This window comes from Cyprinus carpio, chromosome B17 (genome assembly GCF_018340385.1).
Source record: "Cyprinus carpio isolate SPL01 chromosome B17, ASM1834038v1, whole genome shotgun sequence".
In the NCBI taxonomy this organism is placed as follows: Eukaryota; Metazoa; Chordata; class Actinopteri; order Cypriniformes; family Cyprinidae; genus Cyprinus; species Cyprinus carpio.
This window is the reverse complement of record NC_056613.1, coordinates 5,071,436-5,094,399: the sequence shown is the minus strand read 5'-3', so window position 1 is coordinate 5,094,399 and position 22,964 is coordinate 5,071,436. Positions and strand designations below refer to the sequence as shown.

At 30.9% G+C, this 22,964-nt stretch overlaps 1 protein-coding gene across 1 annotated transcript; it reads right to left on the bottom strand.

Annotated features, from left to right (window-relative positions):
* Positions 1–1,500: 1,500 nt before the first annotated feature.
* On the bottom strand, positions 1,501–22,708 carry bmf1 (BCL2 modifying factor 1). Its single transcript, XM_042743281.1, has 4 exons — positions 22,552–22,708; positions 17,580–17,746; positions 14,887–15,062; positions 1,501–1,657 (listed from the first exon to the last, which is right to left on the bottom strand). The coding sequence occupies exons 2-4, from the start codon at positions 17,728–17,730 to the stop codon at positions 1,550–1,552; spliced, it is 435 nt and encodes a 144-aa protein (XP_042599215.1). The 5' UTR covers positions 17,731–17,746; positions 22,552–22,708; the 3' UTR covers positions 1,501–1,549.
* Positions 22,709–22,964: the final 256 nt, after the last annotated feature.

The following is a 22,964-nucleotide window of genomic DNA, read 5'->3' as shown; positions in this document are numbered from 1 at the left end:
AAACATGAATCACACACAAAAAAAGAACAACAATCTGAACCAAAATCTCACAAAATATGCATCACTCCTTCAAGATAAAACAAAATAACAAATCAGAGGAACAGCATTGAATGCATCAATGTCTTCAAATATAATAATTACAGTCTTAACAAATTTCAAAAGAAGCTCTTCTGTCTTATGTCTTGTACAAAGAAGAGGTTAAATAAAAAAAAACTAAAGAAAGAAAGAAATGTACACCATCGTAACTTTAGAAATCAGGTATAAAAGCACAAATAAAACGGGAAAATCAAAAGCGCCAAGAGTCCTGAGAGAAGAAAACTTCACAGATTTACACAGTATTGCTCGGATTATCTTCAACAGGCAAGAGAACCACAGTTTCAGATGATATATACAAACAAAACGACTTGTGAGAAGAGATTTGTGCTGCTGAGGCTGATATGTTTGCTGTATGTGAATGTAAACACAGTCTAGGTCGATCTGTTCGTGTTATAGGCACAGAAACGTTATGATATGTCAAAACTGGTTTGTATCTATTGGCCATTTTAAGCTTAGTGGATTTAAAGAGACAGTTCACCCAAAATTTACAATTCTGTCATCATTTATACTCATGTCATTCCAAGTTTCTTTCTATAAGATATTTTGAACAATTTTGGTAATCAAACAGTTTCTGGTCCCCATTGACTTCCATTATCATGGAACAACTCGAGTAAATGATGACAGAATTTTTGGGGGAACTGTCCCTTTAAGTACCTGAGTGAGACTTAAAGTCAACATCTTTGCAACTTTTATTCTTATGTTTTCCAAAATTGGATGAATGATATAATAAAGTAATAACCCGAAAACAGTTTTCCTCCACAAAATCATACGTAGACGATAAGAAACATCATTATTTAACAAAATTAGACCAAACAACACAGCCAATCCAGTAATATTTTTGTTGATCTGAAATCAAATAAAAAGATAACTCAATAACAGCAGTATCACTGACTTCATCAAAGACGTCTAGATCCTCCTCGCCTGTTCTTCCGACAAGAATTTAAACCAAAAAATAAGAAGAACCATAAAAAAATGCAACAATTATGCAATAAAAAAGTAAAAACGCCAAGAAAACTGGACGAAACGAGGTGCAAAAAGCTTTGTTCTGAGAAAAACGGCCTCTTTGGAGATTTGTCAAGTTGCTGGACGTCTTGGAAGGTTTGTGAAGGAGAATCCCGTCGTGATCATCCGTAGATGGGTGGCGTGGGACAGTAAGGCGTTCCCAAGACTCGTGGAGGTCATTCGTATATACTGTATATACATGTATGGAAGTGCAAAGAAAATTAAACAGCATCCTGTACAAAATACCTCATGTTTATGAAAATATTCCTGTTTGAATCTCAAGAACATCATGGCATCTTCATGGGGAAAAAGACGTTAAAACAGTCCCCGTCCTGCGGAGTCAGACACTTCCATTCAACGCCTCAACCCTCAAAACACTTCATACATTTCAGACAACGCCGCTGAACGTCCCTCTCGGGACACGGATGGCAGTCTGTGTTTGAGAGGCGTTTCACCTGCGATTCTCCCTCGCCTCGGCCTCTCTTCCAAATAAAAGCGTGTAGACCGCCAGCGCCACACGCCACCACAGCGGCTCCCGGATCCTTTGGTTTCTGTGATGCTGCAAAATAAAAACACACAACAGCATTGCAGCAAAGAGACTTACAGGACTAAATGAGATTTAGGGGGGGGTTGGGGTGAAATATGATATTATAAAATATACTTAAAATTATGCACAAAATGGCCAAAATATATTGCTAATATGGATTTTTAAATATATGATATTATCATAAGCCATATTTTCAGATATATTTTAAAATATAATTCAAATTATGCCAAAAATAGTCAAACTATATATCTAATATAGATTTCAAAATACATTATAACATCAAATATATTTTTAGATTTATTTTAAAATATATTTCAAATTATGCAAAAAATGGTCAAAATATATTGCTAATGTGGATTTTAAAATGTATTATATTATCAAGTGGCACAAAAAAAAAATAAAAAAAAAATTAAAAAATCATATATATTTCAAAATATATTTTCAATTATGCAAAACAGAAAAAAAGACCAAAATATATTGCTAATATGGGTTTTCAAATCTATTATATTATCATAAGGCAAAAAATACATATTTTCAGATTTATTTTTAAATATATTTTAAGTTATGCAACAAATGGTCAAAATATATTGCTAATATGGATTTTAAAATTTATTATATTATCAAGTGGCAAAAAAAAAACACCCAAACTTATATTTTAAAATATATATAAAATTATGCAAAAAAAATAATATATATATATATATATATATATATATATATATATATATATATTTTTTTATATATATATATATATATATATATATATAGTTTTTTTTTTTTTTTTTGCATAATTTTATATATTTTTTTAAAATAAAAGCATATGACCAGCAAATTTATTTTTAAATATATATCAAATTATGCAACAAAGGGTCAAAATATATTGCTAACCGTGGTTTTTAAAAATGTATTTTTTGCATTAAAATAAAAAAAATAAAAAAACACACAAAAAAAAAAAACAAATATATATATATATATAAAAAAAAAATATATATATTAAAATATATCTAAAATTATGCAAGAAAAAAAAAAATAAAACAAATAAATAAATATATATAGCTAATATGGATTGTAAAATATATAATATTATCATCAGGTAAAACATACATATTTTCAGATATATTTAAAAATATATTTAAAATTATGCAAAAAATCATCAAAATATTTTTTTTTCAAGATTCAAGATTTTTATTTGTCACATACATGGCTATATGGAGAGCATATGACCAGCAGTGAAATGTAAGAAAAATAGAATAAAAGAAAAAATATATTGCTAATATGGTTTTTAAAATGTATATTATCAAAAAAAAAAAAAAAAAATCATAAAAAAATCATAAGTATTTTAAATCATATATTTTAAATTATGCAAAAAAAAAAAAAAGGTTATTACTTATTCATTTTTCTTCACACACTTTTGGGCTATTTTTAATGTGTTTTTTTTGCAGTACGAGACAATACACTGAAATATCATCAGTCACATCTCATGACACTGGCGAGCGGCGGAGCGTGAGGCTTGCGTGAGGACACAGTGATGTAATAGCTGGGTAAACACAGTCAAATCCAGCAGTATTTCCACAACAAACGCTGTCTGTTCCTGATGCATGGAGCCACGCGATCACCTTCACATACAGAGACGAGATCCGATACTCACACGCAAGAACCAATACAACACTACAAAACGAATATAGACGTGGGGTTTATAGAGTAAACAGGTAAATGACCACGAACCACAACCACACTTTTTTATGAAATGCAAATAATGCATATAACAGTTTCAGGGCCAATAATTTAGCTATTTTTACTTATATGCATAGTAGTTTGCAGTACTCCATGTAAAAATGGCACCTTTCTCAAAAACAGAGAGAAACATAATAAAGACAGAACTACATTCATCTGTTTTCTAACTCAGTTTAAACCTCATTGTGTTGCAGTTCCTAACGAAGTTACTGGTCATTTACATATTTACTCTATAAAGCCCATTTTATACTCATTTTGTTATTGATCTGGAATCTGTGAACATCCGTTTAGTGAAATGGTGAATTAATTATGAATCAAAAAGAATTAAAAGCTTTGAAACTATATTTTGCATTATTTTTATTATTACTTTTTCACTTTTTTTTGTCCATGAAATTATTATTATAATTATTATTATTTTTTTTTACAATAATACAAACAGTGCAAAATACAGTTTCAGGGATAATAAGTAATATTTTTTTTTTGACATGAACATATAATTATTAATATAATAAATATTAATTATAATAATATTTTATATATTTATAATTATATTTATTATAATTATAATTATTTAGCCTCGCTCATTTAATTTAAATAATTAATTAATTAAAATTTTTTGGCATGAAAATATAATTATTTCTCCTTGTTTTTGCAGTTCCTAATGAAGTTACTGGTCATTTACATATTAACTCTATAAACCCCATCTCTATTTTCATTTTGTTATTGATTTTAAATCTGTGGCTGTGAACAATTAACATGATTTTGTGTATTTTCCATGTATTATAACTTTTAATCTAATTAATCACACATTCTGATGATTAATTAAACAAATTAATCTCATATTAATTAGATTAATTCATGCCAATTAATGTGAGTCATTCAGTCATTCATTCAGCCGATTCGTTCAAATGTCTGATTCATTCAGAAACGAAACAAGTGACTCTTTACAGATGGCTCACTGAATCATTGACTCACTCGATTCGTTTAAAACCGTGGATTCATTCTATACTGAAACAGCTCTGTCTGTTTTGTAGGTAATATTTTCATTGGCGAAATTGCACAAAAACAGACAATATTGACAATATTTTGTCTAAAATGTATCACAATATTAACTGTTTATTGAACTGTCGTATAAAATCAGTATCACTTTTGCAGTCGTGCAGATATTCGGGGAAAAAAAATCAACTCTCTTGCTGGAGTCGTATGATATTGCTATATCACATACAAATGTAAAACAAACCCATGCATTGTTTGTCCTCATATCTTGAATTTTAGACTGCATTCAGTGAAATGCTGAATTAAATGAGAATAAAAAAATTGCAAATTACTTATTGGCCCCAGAAGTGTATTTTGCATTATTTAGAATTTTTTTTTGCATTTTTTTTTTGCATTTTTTTGCATTTTTGTGGTCCTCATTTAGCTACTTCTACTTGCACAGTTTCATTGATTCGCCCCTCTGAAGGCGTTCTATGGTACACTGATTTAAGTTGATTTTGGCCCGTGAGACAGTGAAGCCGTCAGAGTTTGATGTCACACTTCTTCTCATGATGTCATCAGACGCAGGTGATCATAACTAATATCGAAGATGACGGATGGGTGACTCTCACGCTCTCCATTCGCTCTTCCTGGCACTGAGGAGGACTGGATTTGGGAAGATTAAGCGGATAATACTAGAACTGTCACTGAGCGAGGGAAGATAAGATAATTTCACTAAATAGGATTACGGTGCTCTGGAGGCAGGGTGGAGACACACACACACACACACACACACACACACACACACACACAGCTGTATTTTGGCTGGCTCAGCTCTCTAGAGACGAAAGCCTGATAACACATCTGTTGCTCTCACAGACGAGTCGTAAAGAACGAGCAAAAGCCTTCATCATAACTCAGCCCTCTAAAAACACGCCATCAACTACACAACCACACATAACTACAAAAACCCAAAAAGATACACTAACAGTTAAAAAACGTATAACAAATGCAAATTCAAAAGAAATTTTTTAAAAAAAAATAACCAAAAATAAAAAATTTTTTTTCTTAAGCCACCAATACATTTTCAAAGCGTGTTTTCAAATTTCAAGCACTTTTTTAAATTACAATTTTCTACATGAAAAAATTTTTTTTCTTAAGCCACGCGCTTTACAACATGTATATTTTTAATATATTTTATTTATTTTCAAATTCATAATTTAACATTCAACATTCAACTTAAACTGAAATTCTATAAACATAATATAAATATTAAAAATCAAAACAAAACATGCTAACCTGTTTGAGTTTTGTCAAGGAGTTTACAAACAATTAACAATAAACCATAAGATTACAAAGTTTTAAAAATCATCAAAGATAAATAAATTCAGTCATAATATAACTACATTACAAAACCTTAACTATTACCCAAATAAAAACATTTTCTTAAGTTTTTCCGAAAGGTTTTAGATTGAGTTTCGCAAACTGTCACTATTATGCACGTAAAAACAGCAAAATAATTACATTTTAAATGTACAAAAACATGCTATTTTTTGTTTAAATAATATAAATAATGCAAAATGCACTTCCGAGGCAAATAATTAATATTTTTGGATTTTAATCCTTCTGAATTCATCTCTTTTCTTTTCATTTTTTTTTTTTTTTTAATATTTATTCAATAAAACCTACTTATTTTGCTGTTCATTTGGAACCTGTATCCAAAATTTTTTTTTTAAACATCCAAAAATCCAAAAAATATTAAATAAATAATTATTTAATAATAAATAATGAAAATGCATTTTTTTTTACATTAACTAACAATACTGCAAAATACATCAGGTGTGGCATGAAATTAATTTTAATGGCAACTTTTGAACTGAAAGGGCAAGTGTATTGGTGTAGAAACAATTTTAACTCAGAAATTGCTATTAATTTTAACATCTACAAAGAAATTACAAGAATCATGCTGAATTAAACGTGAAATTTTGAAGCAGAAATACTGAAATAGTGTTTTCTGGTGAAACCTACCTGTTTACAGGTTTCTGAGGTGTTTATATAATAGTCAGGTATATGAAGATCTCCTTCATTGCAGTGTGTTGCATAAAAAATAGAACCGATCACCATGAACCCCCAGACCAATCTACAATCACACCGAGCAGCAGAAACCGCCGCAGAGAGGTCGGTATGGTGCCTCAGAAAACACATCTACTCTCATTTTAAAAAGCATAGCTCAAGAAGAATAACATCATCTTGACCTTAAAGTAATAAGGAAAAACCAGCATTGAAGCGCAGTGCTCACTGCAGCTTTTATGACTAACCATTAACACTCAATAAACATCACTTATCTAATCATATTTAGTTTTCTAGGGCAAGCGTCACCATTTATAATGATTATAATAGAGTTTGTGCAAATCAAATCACTGATTAACAACACCAGCATTTGAGCAGGACTCTCTAGTTGTGCTTCACAGAAACCAGAAATAAATATATTGATCTAGAAAACATTAGACGTTGAAGAAGAAACAACTGCTCAGCCAAAATGATTCACTGATGGACTACTGATAAACCATATATATAAAAAAAAAAAAAAAAAAAAAAACTGTTACTGTATGTGAACTATTGCCTCATTTGTTTTTATGTTTTAATTTTATCTGTTTTATTTTATTTTAAATAAAATTTTGTTTTAATTTTATCTGTTTTAATTTATTTTAAATAAAATAAATAAAAAGAATTCTTTATAATTTAATCTAATTCATTTATTTTATATTTTAAAAATTTTATTTTTTTAAATTTTTATTTAAAAATATTTTTAATATTTTATATTTGTTATAAAATTTTGTACAATTATATTTATTTTTATATTTTTATATAACATTTTCTTCAATTATTTATTTTTCAACTGAGCTGTAGTGAACATTATTAAAATGAAGCTCCTGAAGTGCAGTGTTTGATCAAACAAACAACACATAAATAACCAACAAATAACCACACAACCCACAAAAAACACAGTAAACAAAAAACACTGATCTGAAAAAGAACTGTATTGAAACATTGGGAATCAAAGAACAAACAACTCAAGAACACACTCAGCAAAAACAATTCACTGATGAACCGAAGAAGCAGTGAAGAACCCTTCAGACACGGTACACACACAGGCCGGTGTTTGAGTGTGAACATCTCAGTCTCACTCAACTGAGTCAGCGGCTCAATTTAGCTTTAGATAACGAATGGAGTTTGAGCAGACGCTCTCTCTCTCACACACACACACACACACACACACACACACACACACACACACACACACACTGCAGTGAGTTTATCAGCTCTGCGTGCAGCCGGACAATCAGCTGCAGAAATCCCCAGACTCAGGGTTTATCAGGTGACAGCGTCTGGAGACACGTTACTGAAGAATAACACTCATAAACTCAGCCCCAGGACTCAAAGTAAATCACTGCATGAATATGATCATTATGATTATGAGTGAAGGCATCATGAGGACATTAAAAACATCAACCTATAGGTATATACACATAGTATTTATTTTTAAATTATATTCATTATATTTCTACACATATTATATATATTATTGTTCTTATATAATTGCTTAATTGTATAGATATATAATATAACCTAATATAAATAAAATAAATTTTGCTATATAATTAGGTTATTATAAATATCTATATATTATTATAGTATCAGTAACCTTTTATATAAGCAGGGTATTTTTTTGATTGTATTTTTTATTTTATTATAATGACTACACTTCATAATTAAAGTACCACACATAATTTTTTTAATTAGATATTTACGATTTATATATAATAATACAATATATATATCTACATACATAATATATATAGTAGATATATAGTATATATATATATATAAAAATTTATAATTATATATTATATTAATATTTTTGATAATTTATTTCATTTGTGAAAAAACAAAAATATATATATATATCATATATATATATATATATATATATATATATAATATATATTATATATATATATATTATATCTATAAATAATTATTTTTTTTAAAAATTACATACAATTATCATCATTATTTTTAAAAAATATAAAACATTAAAATAATATTATTATACTTAATAAAATATAATCTAAAATTACATAGAATTATCATCATTACTTTTTAATTCATTTTATTTTTAGAAAAGGCATGTAATTTTTTTTTATTATATACAATTACTATTTTTATTGTTTTTATTATAATAATACAGTTATAATTTACACACAAATAAAATGATATTAGATTTTTTTTATATATCTATCATTAAATTTTATATTATATATAATTATTAATATTTTTGATAATTTATTTAATTTTGTGTGGATATATATTTATATAAAAATTATTATATATAATTATTTTTTGAACAATTATTTTATTTGGATGTATAGATGTCCAGTATATAATATCTTTTAAATACTCTTACCGTATGACAACTTTTTGACCCGTTTGGTTGTGTTTTTATTTCTCCTGAAGAATTGAGGTTTTGTCAGTGTCTGGTTAAACCACCAGCACGCATAATTTAACTCAATTTAACCCAAATTGCAAAAAAACTGATGAAGTTTGAGAATATTGAGCATCTGATGTTCCTGTGGCTCTCTGGAGGATTGCTGCTGTGTTTCTGTGAGCTCGAGAGAGAGAGCGACGGACGAGCGTCTCACAGGAAACCTGTCTTATCAAAACACATCCCCTTTACTCTGGAGCATTTCTGGTAAACACACGCATATCTGAGCAGCGCTGCACAAATACACACCTTCGTGAGACGCTGTGACACTCACGTGTTTTTATCTTCGTGACAATAAGGAGGAAGCGAGGTTTAACACACACACACACACACACACACACACACACACACACACACACACACACACACACACACACACACACTAGGGCATGAGAACCAGTCTACTCAGAAAGCACAATGGCCTCATTTACTAAACATGTGTATGTGCAAATCAGTGTGATTTAAGTTTCTGCACACTAATGAAAACTACTCATGAATCAACAACAAAAAAAAATAAAAATACATACTTCCCAAAGTTATTCACAATGTACAAAAATAATTAAATAAATAATAATAATAATAATAAATTGTAGGAACCACTAAATCCACATGTATGCAAAAAGCACATACTCTTGGTGTTTATACAATAAATATACACCACCAGAAAACAGAAAAAAAAAAAAAAAAGCTGTTATATATCAAAAAAAAACTATAACAATAGAAAAAGTTCAGGCCATCTTAAACATATTATAATAAATTGTATCCTCTGCAGTGAATGGGTGCCGTCAGAATGAGAGTCCAAACAGATGATAAAACATCAGCTGTGGATTACTTGTGGATTATTGTGATGTTTTTATCAGCTGTTTGGACGGGGGGGGATTGTGAGTTTTTATCAGCTCGTTTGGACTCTCATTCTGACGGCACCCATTCACTGCAGAGCATCCATTGATGATACACTGATGCAGTGCTACATTTCTACAAACCTGATGAAGAAACAAACTCATCCTGATCTCAGATGGACAAAACCTCAGCTATATAAAAAATAATCTCAAGATTAGATTGATTTCTGCACTCAAATAGACTACAAGACTACTACGTCTATCCCTAACGTACGGAGCAGAAGCAGCACTGGTGACCCTCTGACTACGTACACAACTAACTCCACACCCTACAGCAACTTATATCACACAATAACATCTCATAACACAACCTCCAAACGCAAACTCAGAAGGCTCTTCATCTGAACCCGACGGATCTGCATCAATCGTCTAAACTGTGAGAGCGATGAAAGAGGGCCAGCACCACGGGGCCCCAAACACGACGCCAGTTTGAGCTCTGAGTACTGATGAACAGAGCTGGAACCTTGAAATAATTCGAATATATATATATATTTCAGTTATATATATATATATATATATATATATATATATATAATATATATAATATATATATATATATATAGTATATATATATATATACACACCCACACAACAAAATTAAATAAATTATCAAAAATATTAAATAATTATATCTAATATAAAATTTAATGCTAGATAAAAAAAAATCTAAAAAAAAAATTGTGTGTGTGTGTAAATTATAATTGTATTATTATAATAAAAAATAAAAATAGTAATTGTATATAATTTTTAAAAAATGTACATGCCTTTTCAAAAAATAAAATTTTCATTTTATACAATTATTATTTTTTGAAAGTGTATCATATTACTATTGTAAAATTATATATGTATTATATTATTATTGATATATTATTTATTTATATTTATATTATTTATTTTATTATTTAAAATTATATTTCATATTTTTATATTGTATACATTTTAAATTCATTATATAGTTTTTTATCATGTGCAATTATTATTTTTATTTATTTTTTGAAAATGTGTATAATTTATTTTAAAGGGGTCGTATGATGCGATTTCAATTTTTCCTGTCTCTTTGGAGTGTTATGAGCTCTTGGTGAATAAAGAAGATCTGTGAAGTTGCAGAGACTAAAGTCTCAAACCCAAAGAGATATTCTTTATCAAAGTTAACACTCGTCCACGCGCCCCTGAAACAGCTCGTTCTAACACACCCCACATATCTACGTCACTGTGTGGGAAGATTTGCATAACGCTGCGAAGACGTACCTTTTATTCTCGTTTGTAGTATTGTTGCTGCGGCAGAGATGGTCGTCGAGAAGGTGTGTTTCACTGTGAATGAGAGAAACTACTTTATTTTGTCCTCACAAACCAGAGAGTATTCTGCTTTGTCGTGCCTGCTGATCCGTGCAGGTCGTATAGGACCACTACATCAACTTTGCACTGTGAAACTGCAGAAGCCGGCGGCGGCTCACTCAAGGCTGCGGTGTTGACACTGTTTTCTTTGAAAGAAACCTACTTTGGGTTTTGCCTTCAACAAGAAACCGAACTTCGAAATCATGTCGAAAATGGATAATCACGTTTATAATGGGTTTTTATGTTTATTTTTTTTCTCGTCGCTCTCCCCCGAAATACATCAACTTTGCAAGATGCGATCATTCTGTCTCAAGCTTGAGCCATTCGGCCAATCACAGCGCACTGGATAGCTGGCCAATCACAGCACACCTCGCTTTTCAGAACGATGAGCTTTGTGAAAATCGACGCGTTTCAGAGGAGAAACAATAATGTACAATATGTGGAAAATAATGTGTTTTTTAACCTTATACCGCATAAACACATTTCATTACACCAAATACACAAAATAATGTTCTTTTTAGCAGCATCATATTACCCCTTTAAACTACATAATTTTACTTTAGATTTTTTTGAAAATGTAATATATACAGTTATTTAAAATTATATTTTTTATTATTTACAATTATTAAATTATTTTATTATTTAAAATTATATACATTTTTATAATGTTATTATATACCATTTTTATTTTAAACAATTACATTTTTTTTGACATTTTGTAATTTTGGAAATTGATACATTTTATACAGATTTTTTAATTTATTATATATAGTCTATATATATATATATAGACGTCAATCGATGAATCACATCCAAAAATAAAAGTTTTTGTTTACAAATTTACATAATATAATACTATGTATATAAGATGCCGTCAATGATTATATCGCGATTAATCACATTCCAAAATAGGTTTTATTTGTTTGAATAATAGAAAATAACATAATTAGCAACATGAAATCCTAAAATAGCCAGGAGCGTCTACAGCAGCACCAGCTGAGGCTGAAGTTACAGAGCGTCTACAGCAGCACCAGCTGAGGCTGAAGTTACGCAACCAAGACGAGAAATAAATCAAGGTGGAAGAGAAAGACAGAATAAAAGAAGAGATAATGAGTAAGAGAAGCCAAGAAAGGAAAGCAAATGGCAACAGCCTGCGGTGTTTTACTTTTACTTCTACTATTTCATCTAGATGTCAACCTGTAATGTGATTTTCACAACCATGGCCCATGCAAAACAGGTCTTAAAAAAAGATATATTAATATATATATATATATATATATATAGGATCTTTGCCACAGTGTTATTTTAGTATCATTGAGATACTATCCTAGTTAAAGTTTTAGTTTCATTTTTAATTTTATTTGAAGTTATAGAAATGTTTCTCTTTTTTATTGTTGATTTTTTATTAGTTTTTTTTAAACATTGTATGTATAGTTTTTATATATTTTTATTCCAGTTTTAACTATTTTAATACGTTAAATAATAATAAATACAATAAAACAAGTTTACATTTGATATATTTTTATTTCAGTTAATATTTATTTTATTTCAAATGTTTTTAGTTTTAGTTAACTATAATATTGTGAGACTATTATTTTTTTTATAATTTCTGGGGTTTTTATGTTTTAGTAATTTTGTTGTATTTTTGTAATTTCTATTAGTTTTTTGTTTTGTTCAACTATGTCTGCATTTTTTAAATTAAAAAGTAATTTTTATTAGTTTTTTTTAACTATGTCTATGTATATTTTTTATTTCAGTTTTAGTTAGTAAAATAAGTGTTTTTATATTTTATGTCAGTTAACGTTTATTTTATTTCAAGTAACAAAAATTGTTTTTATGGTTTTAGTTTTAGTTTACTATAATATAGTGATTCTATATTTTTTTTTATTAATATTTTGAAGTAGTTTTTATCTTTATATTTTCTTTTTTATTAATTTATATTAATCTCTCTCTCGCTCTATAAATGTCTATATAGTTTTTATTATTATTTTTTTTATTTATTTTTTTATATATATTTTTTTTTCAGTTTTAGTTTTAGGTATTTGAGTACAGCAAGTTAAACTAAATGAAAACAAGAAATGTTGCCTAAATATAATTTCTTGTCTTTTTTGTGCTGAAGGATGGTGTTTCTTCACTAATGTCACTTTGCTTTATGCTTGAAGTCTCAACATCATCCACTAACCAGAAACAAACACAATACTGACCGTCTTCATCCTCAACGCTACATTGAAGGTTTTAGGATTTCAAACTACGAGCCGTCCAGCACCGTACCCAGACCTCATTTCCCACAATGCAACTGTTCCATATGAAGTTTGATGCACAAGCAAGCATACAAAGCCAGTCTCTCCAGTACAGACTCTCATCAGCTGCATCTGACAGACGTGTTAACTTACTGAGTGTGTGTGTGTGTGTGTGTGTGTGTGTGTGTAGGGTTCACCCCAGGGCTTCTCAAGCCTCTTATTTGTGTGTCTCCTGCGGGTGCGTCTCGCTGGAGTCTCCCTAACCACCGCTGCTCCCCGGGGCTCCCACTGTGTGTGTGTGTGTGTGTGTGTGTGTGTGTGTACGAGTCAGAAGAAGAGCAGGAGCGAGATGCATCAAAATAATAACAGAGAGTGTTTTGACTCGTCATCTTGACTAACCTTCTGAATACTAGCAGCTCATCAACAGATTTAAGACATGCTTCCTCAGTGTACACAAAGAAAAATAAAAAAGCAATGAAATAACGTTCCTGTTTAACATCATCAATCCTGTTGTTTATGAACCAGCTTCATACAGAGACAGTCTTATAAACAACTTATAAAAAAAAATACAAAAGCACACAAGAAAATTACTAGAAATTTAACTGAAAATATAAAAATAAAAAGCTGATTCAAAATATTAATAAAAACTATAATAGTATTTAAATAATATAAAATAACACTGACACAAACCAGGATTATTAGTTAACTAAAACTGAAATTAAATGTGATTAAAAATACTTACACGTATTAAGAAAATCTACTAAAAATATTAAACTAAAAACCAATTCAAAATATTAATAAAAACGATCATAGTATATAAATAATATTAAATAAACCTAAACTAAAAAAAAAATTAAAATAAAAAGTATACACAAAACAATTACAAAAATGTTACAAAAATAAAATATTTATATTTGATTTTTTTTATATGTTAAAAAAATCTTCATATTTTTATAATATATTAAATATCTGTAAATTATTTAATAAATTATACAAAATTTATAATATAAAAATATTTAGATTAGTTTAAGAAAATGCAAAAAAATCTAAATATGACTAAAAACTATAAAAGTTGCACAATGATAGTAAAATAACACACACACACTCACACACACACACACACACACACACACACACACACACACACACACACACACACAAGCGTGTTATGGAGACACACTGGAGGAAAAGAGCGCAGTAAACAGGAAGTGAGAGCGAGGGAGACCAGAGTCCGGCCAAAACAAACACGGCACACGGAAAACACTTCTGTGTAAAGGAGCGCTGAAGCAAGACGTCATGCGATTATGATCCGGAGCAACAAGTGAAACGTTTGACATTCAGCCAAGTATGGTGACCCATACTCAGTAAACGAGCGCTGAACACAAGAGCAGTAATGCTGATTATTGATCCAGCGCTCAGAAAAATTCCTGCGGCCCGGACCAAACAACATCCTCACCCGACACAACCCAACTCACAACAACTTGATCCTCATACAAATGACGGACAACCAGCTGCGGTGTGCTCCTGATAGAACTGATCTCCGATCAGCTGGAGCTTCTGCCCGATGAGGGTCTCCACGCTCCGCTCGGGCCGCGCCGCCGGCTCCATCATCCGCAGGTTCTGCCGGAGCACCACGTCTGGAGGCTGGGAGCGGCTCGGCGGTGCCAGCAGTAACAATCCTGCGCTACCTGTTCAGAGAACAAGAGTACAGAGCACTAGAGGTGATACCAGGCACAAAGACTGATTATTTCACTGAACTTAAACATCAAATGTATCATCTCTGAAGCTCTAGTGGCGCCAAACGGAACTGCAGGCATTCCTACATGAGTTGCAAGATTAATGTTGTGAAAGCGTCACAGTTAGTGATACACCAGAAACATTTTAAACACATAAAAGGCTGACATTTTTTTCTTAAATTTCAAGATGTATGTGCAATTTAAATGTTTGTATTATGGTAAAAAAAAAATAAAAAAATAGTGGTAAAATACTGTAAAAATAATACAGTAAAAAATAAACGTTAAATGTTCAACAGTAAATTAACTTACTGTATACAGTGAAAAACTGTAATAGTTTCATGTCATTATACTGTAAAATACTGTTAAATGTACAATTTTTGGAAGTGAAAAAGAACAAGTCGTCTTATAATTTAAAATTTTTTTATAAAACAATTAAAAACCATTAACTGACATTACCAGAATTATCTGGGTGACAGCTTTAAATTTTTATATAAAACCAAAAAAACAACAACAAAAAAACAAAAAACAAAAGTCCATTTTAAATGCATGTATCTGTCCATTTTAAATGCATGTATAAATTTTGTAGTAATTTTAAACAAGCCTGTAAAAACTTATTTCAGAATTTGTAAAAAGAATGTAAAAAAAAAACACATTTTAGTAATTTGTAAATAAATAAATAAATAAATAAATAAATAAATGTTTTAGTAATTTGTAAAAAAAAAAAGAAAAAATAACAAAAAATAACAAAAAATATATTTTGTAAAAAAATAAAAAAAAGATATAAAAATAAAGCCTTTAAAATTTTTTTAACAAGAATATAAAAAATACATTTTAGTAATTTGTAACAAAAAGTAACTAAAAAAAAAAAGATTTTTAGTGAATTGTAAAAAAAAAAAAGCAAATTTAATAATTTATAAAAAGAATGTAAAAAAACATTTTAGTTATCTGTTATAAAATACTATAAAAATGATTTTAGTAATTTGTAAAAAACAAAACAGGTATATAAACATTTTAAATAAATATGTTTTAAGATGTTTGTAATATGTTTTTACAGTAAATTTAAGTACAATCTGTATTTCTTTTTTAAATGAAATTTAAGTGTATAAAATAGTGTTTCACTCACTTCCAGGAAGCCAAACTATCAACGACTGCCTCCCAGTGACATTAAACAAACTCTACCTGTACGTCTCAACCTCACACAGCAGCTCCAGTCAGTACTGTTAATGAACTTCTGCTCGTACTGTAAGTGCTAATAAACATTAAACTGTCCAGAACACAAGCTCATAGCAGGACAACATCTCAAAGAAAAGAGGCCCGAGCTCAAGTCTGACTGTGTGTGAAAGTATCCTTCAACTACCTTCCTCAAAGATGTCCACAAGTTACCACAAGAGACGTTTATAAATAAACAGCAGAGAGAGAAAAGGCCTGAGAGAGAGCCACGAGTCATGAAGTCGTGACGTCGACGTTCACAGAACTCGAACAGGAAGCTGGAGGAATAAAGAGAGGCGCAAAAATCACATCCCTTTTCTCCAAAAAGAAATTAATTCTTTTGCAATAACACATAAAACTAAACTAATGTTTTAAACTCATATATAAGTATATTTGAATATTGTTGAAGTATAGATACATTAAAAGTATAAAATATATTGTTTTTTATATACATATATGTATGATAAGGTTTATATAGTACTATCGCATCATGATCTAATTGTGTGATTTTATGGATGAGTAATGGTTCATTTTAATAAAAGTCGAGTCTTAATTCAAACAGTCGGAATATTTACATTTTAAACTATAAATATGAGGTTATTACAATTTTTACAGATGTTAAAGTTACTTAGGGCTGTAACTAACGATTATTACGATAACCAATTATCTGGCCGATTATTTTTCCGATTAATCGGATAAAAAGCCCCCTTTTTATTGACAAAAATCTGTCAGAGTGCCTGACAGGACGATCCGTGTTAAACTAAAGCAATAACCCCCAAGAAGCCGTGGTTTACAGTGATTTTATAACAGCTAAGAGGCGAAGCGGAGTGACTAAAACCCTCTTAGCTGTTATAAATTCACTGTAAATTATATTTTCATATTAATAACTATAAAAATAAAAGTTTGATATTGTATCATCCTTAAGATTTTTTTCCATTGTCATAAAAAATAAAAAAAGGAATTATACCTTGACAATCAAACAATCATTACTATGCATCAGTATTCATTTGACAGAAGTTTTCAGTAAAACGTCACCACTGTATTCAATGCATAACAAACCATACCTCCGAAAAAAAAACAAATTCATAGTGCTACAACAATCAAACACCATAATCACTTACACTACAAAATTGTGTGAGTGCATGTGAACGCTGGAGTGGTTTGCATTGCAAAGTGACTGGTTACACACACAGGTAATGAAGCCGCTGAGGTCAGGAGTACACGAGAAACACACACACATCTAGGGATTCTGTGGCTTACCGTAGAAAAGGCGTGTGGGCACTCGGCAGGGCAGCATTACGCTGGGTGATACTGGGGCTCTCCCTGCGGTCTCTGTCTGCTTTAACTGAACACGGGAGGAAGGCCAGTGCTGTAGACCCTTCCTGTGCACATCATCCTCATCCTCATCCATCAGCCGAGCTCCTCACCTGAACACAAGAGCAGAGCACACAGGTCAGACTAAACAAAACACCAACACAGACTGCATTAACGGAGATGATTCGTCTGACAATATTTGACCATTTTGAGGTCATCACATATATATAATTATATATGAAATATATATAAAAATATTTAATTATATATTTATATACACACAAATATATATATATATGAAATGGTTTGATAATTATCTATCAGAACGAACTCAATGTGTGAATATAGAAAATTATAATTCTCCTTTTCTTCAAGTTAAAAAAGGAGCTCCACAAGGATCTATTTTATCTCCTATCCTATTTTCTATTTTTATAAATGATTTGGATTCAGGAGTAGATTCTGCTAATGTGCATCTATATGCTGATGACTCAATTATTTATACAGCAGCAGCATCTATAAATCAAGCTCTGATGGAATTTACAAAAAACATTTAATACTATACAATATACGTTGGATAAATTAAAATTAGTTTAAATTCAAAGAAGACAAAATATATGATTTTTAACCGCACTCACCCTAAGGATACAGACATAACAATATCAACTTTATGTGGTTCAGAAATTGAAAGAGTCGGTTCCTATAAATATTTAGGTATATGGCTAGATGAAAAATTAGCATTTAATGTTCACATTGATCAATTGCTGAAGAAGCTTAAATCAAAACTAGGGTTTTCTATCGTTTTAAAAATTGTTTTCCTATGAGGCCCGAAAGAAACTGGTTGAGAGTACTTTTTTAACATTAATTGACTATGGTGATCTTGTTTACATGCATGCAGCTTCCTCTGTACTAAGAAAATTGGACTCTGTCTATCATGCAGCGTTACGTTTTGTATGTGGTGCAGAATACCGTACGCATCATTGTATTTTTGTATGAATCTTTATCATGGTTCTCTTTGTATCATAGGAGAAATTTACACATGTATGTATTTATTGCAAAGGCACTCCTTGGTAAATTACCATCATACATTACAAAATTTTTAACTTTTTATACTAATGGTTATGGTACCAGATCGCAGCTGCATTTTTGTTTAAAAGTCCCAAGAGTATTCACTGAATTTGGAAAGCATGCTTTTTCTTTTTATGCCCCTAGGGTTTGGAACGACCTACAAAATGTATTGAAATTAGAGTCTTTGCCATCTTTGAGCACTTTTAAATTTATTCTGTATTCTACATTTAAAGAGTCTTGTAAATGTTTTTCTTGAACTTCGATCTATTTTTGATTTGTTGGATTGTTTGTGTTTTAATTATTTATGTGTCTGAAACTCTATGTGTGCTGCCGTTTTTGACCAGGTCTCCCTGGAAGAAGAGATTATTATATCTCAATGGGATTTTTTTCCTGGCTAAATAAAGGATAAATAAAAATAAAAAAATAAAAAAATATATATATATATATAAAAAAGATTGGTCCTAAAAATAGACTTAATTATGCAAAAAAAAAAAAAAAATCCTATTTCCAACCAAGCTCTTTCTTTGTGAGTTTTGTAAATAAATAAATAAATGAAAAAAGATTGGTCCTAAAAATAGCCTATTTTTAGGACCAATCTTTTTTCATTTATTTATTTATTTACAAAACTATTATGCAAAAATAAAAAATAAAATAATAATAAAAAAATTCCTATTTCCAACCAAGCTCTTTCTTTGTGAGTTTTACCCAGTTAACAAACTAGTCTTCTTCGTGGGATTATGCAGTTTATGTTGATATAAATAAAATCTAGGACCACAAAAAGACATACAAATACCAACTCCAACAAAATCAAAACCCACAAAAAAATACAAAAAAAAAACACACAAAATGTGTGAACACACACTCAGACTCACACAAATGACATCTCAGAGTAATAATGGGGTGTTTCGGCCCAACCAGCCGTCCGATTACGGCCCGTTAACAGCAGGATAATTAGACTAAAGATTAGTGTCTCTCGTGGTCAGTGGCTGAACTGATTTAGATAAATAGCAGCGATGAAACCACACGCTCGGCTGCGGTTAGACGACTGGCTTGCTATATTTAACCTGGACGAGGTCTGGCGAGGCAAAGACAGAAACCGTCTCGCCTGCACTTTCCATGTTGTGCGGTGAAGCTTTGGGATTGGTGAAAAACGACGGCTCTGAGAGTCAGGAGCTCATAATGATTGTTAAAGCCACATTATATTATTATAAACACTTCTGTTTCACCTCACTGGTGCTCAAACACTATTATGCACATCCATGTTCTGTTCACTTTCATAACATACAGATGGGCAAATCTCATGAACATTAATAAATAAATAAATAAATAAATAAATAAATAAACAGCACAAAAGAACCCCATTTCAACCCAAATTTTACCATCATTATTTAAATTATAATAATTTTTTAGTACCATTAAGATTTTCAGTTTTTATTTTCAGGGAATATAATACACTTTTATACCACCAATTATCAGTAACACACACACACACACACACACACACACACACACACACACACACACACACATATATATATATATATATATATATATTATAAGGTTTAAGTTATTTTTTACAGTATTTTTTAAATATTTCTTAATTTTTGCATTATGGTAATGGCAAGAAAATCTGCTTCATTTGTCATTTACAAATGAATGAGAAATGCAAAAATAAATAAATAAATAAATAAATAAATAAAAAAACCCAAAAAGTCCTAAAAATAAGCTTTATGGTTTATGCAAACATAATTTCCTATTTATTTCTGTCAACCCAGTTCTTTTTTTGTGAGTTTCAGTCAGTTAGCAACCTAGTACAATCTTCTTTGTCGAACACTTCCGGTAAACTATCTCATATTATTCAAAAGTTTCTTTTCAAGTTTCCAATAAACCTTTCATGTCACTTATGATTATTACTCTGCTTTCTCCCAGACCATACAGCATCTCATCAATCGGAAGTGTGGCATTCAGAAGTGTGTGTGAACATCCAGTGTGTGTGTGTTTATGTACAGAAACACGTGTCACACACCACAAACTATCACATCTGATTTCCTCAATGAAAAAATTACGCTGCAAAAAGCAGAGCAACACGCAGCTCCCTCTACTGCTGCAGACACACACACAAACACACAAACGACAATCCATTCATGAGCGCCGGGTGGAATCAGTCCAAAATCACCCTGGCCCTGCTAATTCAACTCCATCTGAACTCTTAAAAAAAACAAAAAAAAACCTCGAACAATGTTACCAAAACTAACCCACAAGAGGCTCTCAACAACAAACCATAGTTTCACATCTACAACTACTAACAAAACATACCATGCATTTCTGGAATTGATAAAATACTATATTTAGCTTAAAAATGTGTATTTACTCTTCAATAATGTAAATATCATGGTATAAATAGAGCAAATATCCAGTGCATGCAAAAAGAAATAAATGCATGCATAAATGCATATATAAGTGCATGCATAAATGCATAAATAAATGCATGCATAAAAACATAACTAAATGCATGCATAAATGCATAAATAAATGCTTGGATAAAAACATAAATAAATGCATGCATAAATGCATGTATAAAATCATAAATAAATGCATGCATAAATGCATGTATAAATGCATGTATAAAAACATAAATAAATGCATACATAAATGCATGTGTAAATGCATGCATAAAAACGTAAATAAATGCACGTATAAATGCATAAATAAATGCATGCATAAAAACATAAATAAATGCATAATTGTTTTGCATGCTTTGTTTTATCTGTAGTGTACTCCCCTGTACTGCATGGTGTATTTAAGAACCATTTCATAAGAGCAATCAAACTTGGCCAATACATTTTGACCTGAAGGCGTCTAACGGTGGCAGTGATGGTGGAGTGATTTGTTTTGTGCTGACGCCACCCATAGAGCTTCTGTAGCACTACTGACCCAGTGAGGAACCACACACACTCATACACACACGCACGCACACACACACACACACACACACACACACACACACACACACACACACACACACACACACACACTATCCAGCACAGCTTGGCTATTAACTGCCCTGCTTCAAAAACTGCATGACTTCTTGATGAAAACAAACTAAAGTCCTATAAAAAAAAAAAAAAGAAATGAGTGACTATAACCAGTGTTTAAGATGCTCACTTCTTCATCTTTCCATCATCACCATCCACATTTATTGTTCCTGTGTTATATTATAGTCCTCATCTCCATATCTTAATGGCATTTCAGTAGTTCAACAACAGCATTATGTTATCTTATCATAAACAGTTAGACAGAAATCACTTGGAATACCAATAATACACACTGACAGGGATAATAACGTGTTTATGACACTTGTCTCCAGCACTTCAGACAATCATTATTAATACAAATCAGATTTGAGATGTGATTTTCTAAATGCACTATGAGAATGGGCTGTGTCTCAAATCCTAAAATGAGTCTTCCTAGACAGCAGCAGTTTTGGTCCTTATAGACTTGTGTTAAAACAGGAGTAACAAAAAAAACTAAATATAACCGACCAAACACGCTCCCTTCTGTCTATGTAGGCAGCTCAATAGGTTTTGAAACACCTCCAGTGTGCCGGTTTATACTACAACATCTTCAGTGATTTTAATAGCTAAATGAAGCTTTGTTTATATAAGACACACTTTAATATGACAGCTCACAGTAAAGATTCTCAATAAACACGAGTGTCTACACAAACAGAATCAACAACGAAACACAAGACTGCATTTACTCACGCTAACAATAACACAGCGAATAGGCTACCATGGTATTTCTTCGCCTTGCCGGCTTTTGACGAACTACATGGTGAGTAAACGCGTCTTACCTATGTCTGTGTCTCTTTTCCAGCTCAAAAGAAATGTTTAAGTAAAAGCAATCGCGTGCAGTGGAGAATAATCAGCTACTCGCTCGTTCGCTGCGCGTCCCTCATCGGCTCTCCTCATTCTGTCTGCGTCGAGCGCGCTCTCGTTTTCCAATGGCGAGGCCCCGCCCCCCGCGCGCGCTGACGTCACTCTCTCTCTCGCTCTCTCTCTCTCTCTCTCTCTCACGCACGCACACACACACACACACACACACACACACACACACACACACACACACACACACACACACACACACACACACACACACACACACACACACTCACTCTAAAAGAGACAGGCGCATTTTAATGAAGAGGTTATAATGACACACAACATTGCCAAAATATCAATACAAAAGCATTTTTAGATGAATAAG

Coding starts and splice junctions, on each gene's coding strand:
- bmf1 (XM_042743281.1), bottom strand. CDS start 17,730: ATGGATGAGGATGAGGATGATGTGCACAGGAAGGGTCTACAGCACTGG. Junction 15,063..17,579: donor GCCCACACGCCTTTTCTACG/GTAAGCCACAGA, acceptor TTCTCTGAACAG/GTAGCGCAGGATTGTTACTG. Junction 1,658..14,886: donor TCTATCAGGAGCACACCGCA/GCTGGTTGTCCG, acceptor TTTATTTTGCAG/CATCACAGAAACCAAAGGAT.